The sequence below is a fragment of the Vigna unguiculata genome, chromosome 3 (assembly GCF_004118075.2).
Source record: "Vigna unguiculata cultivar IT97K-499-35 chromosome 3, ASM411807v1, whole genome shotgun sequence".
In the NCBI taxonomy this organism is placed as follows: domain Eukaryota; kingdom Viridiplantae; phylum Streptophyta; class Magnoliopsida; order Fabales; family Fabaceae; genus Vigna; species Vigna unguiculata.
The window spans coordinates 10,172,112-10,177,900 of NC_040281.1; the positions used below are offsets into that span (position 1 = coordinate 10,172,112).

The 5,789-nt window shown below is 37.3% G+C and overlaps 1 protein-coding gene across 1 annotated transcript; it reads right to left on the reverse strand.

Moving 5' to 3' along the window:
* LOC114178932 (uncharacterized protein At4g04980-like) lies at positions 1–4,124 on the reverse strand. The gene is made up of 9 exons (XM_028065082.1): positions 4,056–4,124; positions 3,626–3,808; positions 3,432–3,527; positions 3,030–3,156; positions 1,644–2,937; positions 1,060–1,225; positions 800–964; positions 569–721; positions 1–461 (listed from the first exon to the last, which is right to left on the reverse strand). Exons 1-9 carry the CDS (start codon positions 4,122–4,124, stop codon positions 264–266), a joined length of 2,451 nt encoding a protein of 816 aa, XP_027920883.1. The 3' UTR covers positions 1–263.
* Positions 4,125–5,789: the final 1,665 nt, after the last annotated feature.

The window sequence follows — 5,789 nt, forward strand, 5'->3', positions numbered from 1 at the left end:
ACAGGCTTAGGCTTAGGCTTAGCTTCATGCTTCAGCAGTGTTGTGGTAAATATTTCATAACTCTACAAGCATGACTAAATCCTATCAAAATTTAAAAATTAGAACTCCAAATCGGCGACGATCATTAATATACAAATGGCTTTGACACTAAAATGGGGGTTCACGATGGGTATGCAGAAAGAACCTCACCATGTCGTTTTTTACTCCAAATACAAAGCATAAGTGCAACTATATATATAAATTTATATAAATAATCATTTGTGTCATGGTTGGTTGGGTTTGGGGTTGGGGTTGGGTTCACTCTCTATCTCTTGTGCCAATTCTCTTGTTAGGTTGTCAGCACGATCATCAAGCCCACCAGCGAAGGTGTACACCCTGAATGCAAATTGAAACGCTTTCCAAAGCAACGATGCACCTGATTTTTTCGATCCATCTTTGTTAGTACCAGAGTTGCGCTTCTCCTGCATTCAGTTTCACCAAATACAGAGAAAGTAAATTTAGTTTCATTGTTTGGTAAAAAGTTCTGTGATGTGTTGTGTTGATCTCCTTTGTTCTAACTTTGATATACCTTTAGTGATAACTCCATGCAGTTGGAGGAAACGTCCACCAACGCTTCCTTGATCTTTATGAGAATGTGGAAGTCAAATTCGATGTTGTGACCCTTAAATTTCTTAGATTCATCATCTTTGGTTCGATCCAAAGCATCTAGTTCTGTCTTAATCTGTATTTTGCTCTTTTGGGGTTAGAATTTAGAAATGAATTTACAGTGAGTGAAATGAATTTGATGATTTTGGATTACCTTGCTGAAATATTTTTCAACCTTGTCCAGTTGCTGAGCCATGGGAGGCACTATTTTCCAATTTTGAAGCTCGGTGAGTATTGAGTGCAATTTATTGTACAGTGCTGCTGACATTCTCAAAGCTTCCAGCTTCTTTGTGGGGAATCCTTCAAACCTTGATAGCACCTATGTAGCAACGGAATTGCTTACTGTTGCGAATGAAAGAACCAGCAGCAATGAATGGAAGCGAAAACATAGGGACACGGATTTTCTTAACTAACCTGTGATTCATCAGTTAGATTCTCAAGAACGGATTCAACATCTTTGTGGAACTTGGCCAATTCTGTCATATCTTTTGTCTTGAAATTAGAAATGGTAGATCTCAGCTCCAAGATTTGCTTTGTATATTTCTGAACATCTTCTTCTATTTGTTGGAAGTAAGAGGATCTAAATAAGTAAAGTGAAATATAAGCGAAACAGCTCAAGAAGTGGGACGTTTAATACTCTAATTACAGAACTCGACAAAATGCATTACGTACTTGGAAGCTCCAAAAAGCAATCAACTTTGATTGGCTTCTCGGATGTGATACCAATATTTTAGACACTTTAATGATATGCATGTACAAAGTATCCAAATCTTTTCCAGAAGTTATAAAATTCTAATACAACTTCAAACAAAGTGCAGAAGCATGCATAATACAGAAAACAGAAATACTGTTATTTGTTGAACAAAAGTGAAAATTATTCATTTACGTATTTATAAATGGTTTTAAGAGGGGAATAAGGTTCATATTATAAACAAATAAAGAAGTATATGATGAATTAGGATCTATCAATATTATATTTCTTACGAGATGGTTCATACCTTTTTGTCATCTCTGCTAGAGCATCAGCCATTCCTTGTTTCCCTCCGGTGCTTGCTCCACCAACGCCACCTTTTTTCCCAGCAGAAGATTTTCCAGTGAGGCTAGACCCTTCCAATTTTCCCTTTAGAGACCGATACAGGTTGCCCAATTGTGCCGATCTTTTCAACTTAGTAGTTGCCTTAGCGCGCAAGGATCTCCCTCCTCCCAGAGGAGGTGGTGGCGGAGCGCCTCCTGCTCTTGGACCACCTGGCACGGGTGGCGGAGGTGCTAGAACTGATCCACCTTTCAAGGGAATGGGTGGTGGAGGCGGTAGAGTAGCAGTTGTTGCTGAACCTGAACTTGGAGGCAATGGGGTTGGAGGAGGAGGAATAGCAGTTGTTGCTGAACCTGAACTTGGAGGCAATGCTAATGGTGGTGGTGGAATAGCAGTTGCTGCTGAACCTGAACTTGGAGGCAATGGTGGTGGTGGTGGAGGTGGAAGCATCCTAACTGGTGCTTCATTTTCCTCCAGTTTAGGAGCTGATTGTGGAGGAGGTGGTGTTGGTGGCACTGCTACATTTGGTTGCAGAACAGGTGGTGCTGGTAATGTTACATTTGCTGTTATATTGGTCGGTGCAGGAGGTGGAGGAGGAGGTGGTGGGAGTGGTATAGTGTTCATCTTTGTCATAGATGGTGGGGGTGTAACTGAAGGTGAAGACAGTACAGGTTGTGGTTCATGCTGTGGAAGAGGTGTTTTTTCTGGTTTAGGAGATTGTGGTTGAGTTTGTGTGTGATTGGGAGGTAGAGATAGCCTTACCTCCTTTATAGCAAAAGGTTGAGTTTGGGGATCCAATTCCTCGGTTGTGTCCAAGTGAAACACTAGATTTTGTAACGAGTCTTTTCCATGATTTGAAGCTTTGTCATCCACTTGTTCCATTTCTCTGATTGATTCCTGCTCCATCTTGTGGATATGTGTTGGTGACATCTGGGAAGACAAGCGCTTTACATCAATTGGGTTCAACTTTCCGACAGCTTGAACTCTGAGAGACAGAAGAAGTGGTGAGGCACAAGAGCTTCTGGGACTGTCTCCAGATCTTGAAGACTGTCTTGTCGACTCTGGAAGAACAGATTTTGGTGTAACTGGAGGAGAGCAGTGAGAGCTGCTGCTATCAGAAAAGGAGGTTGATCGCATTATATGTTTTCCAAATGAACAAGATCGTGGACTCAACTCTTTCTTATTCTCATATTCCTCTATGTCAAACCTCTCACTTGCTAAGTTTATCAGAGAATCTAGAGTGGTCAACAATGTCTCACCTGAAAAACAAATGAAACAAAACTTGAGGGTTGGAAATGGTGTCAACTTTGATCATTGTAAATCTCAACACAAGGACGTACGACAACATTACCCAGTTGACGCATATTGCTGTTATCTTTGCACGATGGTAACACAATATTGAACTTGTGCATCCAATCATTTTGCATAATCCACGTCTCTCCAAGACACTTCAAAGCCTTGCAGAAATAGGCCATAGCCTGCATGCAGTAAAACAGTCCACGTTTAGTGTGTCTGTTCCTCGGACAAAACATGTTTTTGTTTTCACTTTTTAATTACAAAAGTGTCGATATTTCGAACTTTCAACTGTTTTTTCGGGACTTGTAAAGAAAAAATATCACTGTTTTAGTAGAAATCTTCGAAAATAGGAAAAAGTTGTGAACAACATGAAGATTGAAAACAGAAAATACTTTTTTGAAATTTCATGATATTTGAGCATGACAAGGATGATTGAGGAGCAACTAAATGTGGAAACCTGGTCCGTAGGCTTGCCCTTAATCTTTGAGACTTCATTTTTGGGTATGATACCTGGGTAAAGCCCTTGAAGATCTTGCAGGGTTTTCATGACCATCTGTGACAGATGAAAGACAAATTCGTGAAGCAAGCAAGAATATATCGTGAGGGGATTGTGGCATTAATTTCTCCGAACAGAAAGAAATTACAAAGCACCTCACGTAAAGAAGCAGTCCTGTTGCATGAAGCAAGGTCCATGAGGTCTCTGAATGCCAATATCTTCTTATGAATCTCAACCATTAGAATCAATTGGTCAGTTCCTACAAACGACAACTCCAGCGACTCTTCATTTTCTTTGCTCTTAACCTTCCAAGACTTCTTAGGAGCGTGTTTCAATCCCTGAAAGGTGTCCAACAACAATTTTCCTTGAATTTTGAACAATGATATAAGAAAGTTCGACAAAATAAAGGAATGGGGAAGTTCAAAAATCCCAAAACCAAGATTTTGAGCTTCATAAAACAGTGAATACATCATACACAGATTATTTTCATTTTAGCAAACTGAACCTAACTAGCCTCAGGTTCCTAATAGACATCGAAACAACAATAAATGTGTTATTAATGAGAGAAGAAGGTTAGAGTTTTACCTCTAAAATGTGATGTGTCTTGCGACGAAAGCGTAATGGCTTGAAACCGCAGAACCCCACGGTGGCCATGTCTTCTGATAATAAGACTTGAAATTAATCCTACAACGTTCACAGAAAGACGGAAAATAAATTTAGAAGAGAAAAGAAGAAGATGTGCAAAATAGTTGCATAGAAGAAATAAGGAGAGAAATATTGTGTAAACCTTGGATAAATGAATATCCAAATTAAGGAATATTGCGTAAAGGTTTGATAAATGAATATCGAAATTAACTGGGTTTGTTTGTATTGATATTTTAAGAGCATGCACGTCACATGTGACATGCATGCAATTAGGGGTTATCCTAATTAATAATTTGTGATACAGAAAGCAGAAGATAATGACAATGGAACTTTCTCAAAAGAGAGAGCCAAGGAAGAAAATGGAAAGAGGAAGGATTATAAAGATTGTTCCTTCCTCTTTCGTTATGGATTAGTTTGAGTCGTATTCGGTATGGCTTAGTGTTTATGCTTTGTGTCTTCATCATCATCAACGGCTAACTGATATTGCAGGAAACTTGATGTTCTGGGTTGGCTTATGCCTAAAAATAACACTCTCAATCTTAAACACCTTTCTTTCTTCTACATTAAGGTGCAACATTATTGGAATTATTAATATATATGACTCTACAATTTCTATATTTGTCCAACCTTTCTTTTCTATTCTAACAAACTCATGTTGACTCGTGTGTTTAATTTAATGTTTCTCCCATCATGTTTCTGAACTGGGCAAGTCTGTACGATAAATCAATCATTGTTTTAAATTAAAATAATTGTGCGACACGAAGATTTATGAGTATATAATACATAATAATCATTAGTGTTTTCTTCAGCCACCACAATTTTGCTTGATATAAACCCAACGTAATATATAAGCTCACGGTCAAAATTCATCAAATCTTTCTAATAATATGTTTAAATTCGGGTTGGGTTCCCCTTTCCACTCACCTTCTATATAGATTCCTCCATTCACATCCAAGAAATTTTCATTGTCTCAATTATTCCATATAAACCTTTCAAACCCTGATACTTGGACTGAACAATTTTACCCCACACCGAGTTTTATTAATGATTCCTCACCTCCATTTCTTCGTAATAGACTCATTGAATTTTTTGCGTCACACATATCGATTTTTTGAAAGTTGACTTTAACTAGCATGGGCTTAGCTCACGCTAAGTCATTACTAACTTTAAAATTAATTTTTTAACTAAAGTAGTTTACCGTTGATTTGGTTGGTGTAAGACATTTTATTTTAAAATTTTAGTGTTGACTCAATAACTTCAAAATAAATTATACAATACCTTTATATTCAAATAATATGAAATAAATAAATAAATAATTATAATATATTAAAGAAATGAGATAAAGAAGATCAAGATGAATAAAAAGTACGAGGAGATTTATAAATATAAATAAAGAAGATCAGTCAATGATACTAAGATTGTGTTAATTTTAAATGAGTTACTGTTAGAAGAAGTTTAAGGAGATGAATTTACCAGTAATTATTTTGTTCGTATTCAAAGATTTCTCCCATCAGATCATCAGGTTAGGATGAGAAGATTCGAAGGTGAAAAGTAGTTTTTTACATTATTATCTTTGACTTTTTATCACTATACCTGCACCGGAAAAGGACAGTCTTTACAAAGGAATCAATTCCTTGTCCTTTTACACGTATTAGGGAATTAGTGTTTTTATTT

What these genes read in the sequence shown, in the direction of transcription:
- LOC114178932 (XM_028065082.1), bottom strand. Translation starts at nt 4,124, where the DNA reads ATGGCCACCGTGGGGTTCTGCGGTTTCAAGCCATTACGCTTTCGTCGC. An exon ending in GGACTGCTTCTTTACGTGAG is followed by an intron (nt 3,528 to 3,625) that starts GTGCTTTGTAAT and finishes CATCTGTCACAG; the next exon opens with ATGGTCATGAAAACCCTGCA. An exon ending in GCATGGAGTTATCACTAAAG is followed by an intron (nt 462 to 568) that starts GTATATCAAAGT and finishes AACTGAATGCAG; the next exon opens with GAGAAGCGCAACTCTGGTAC.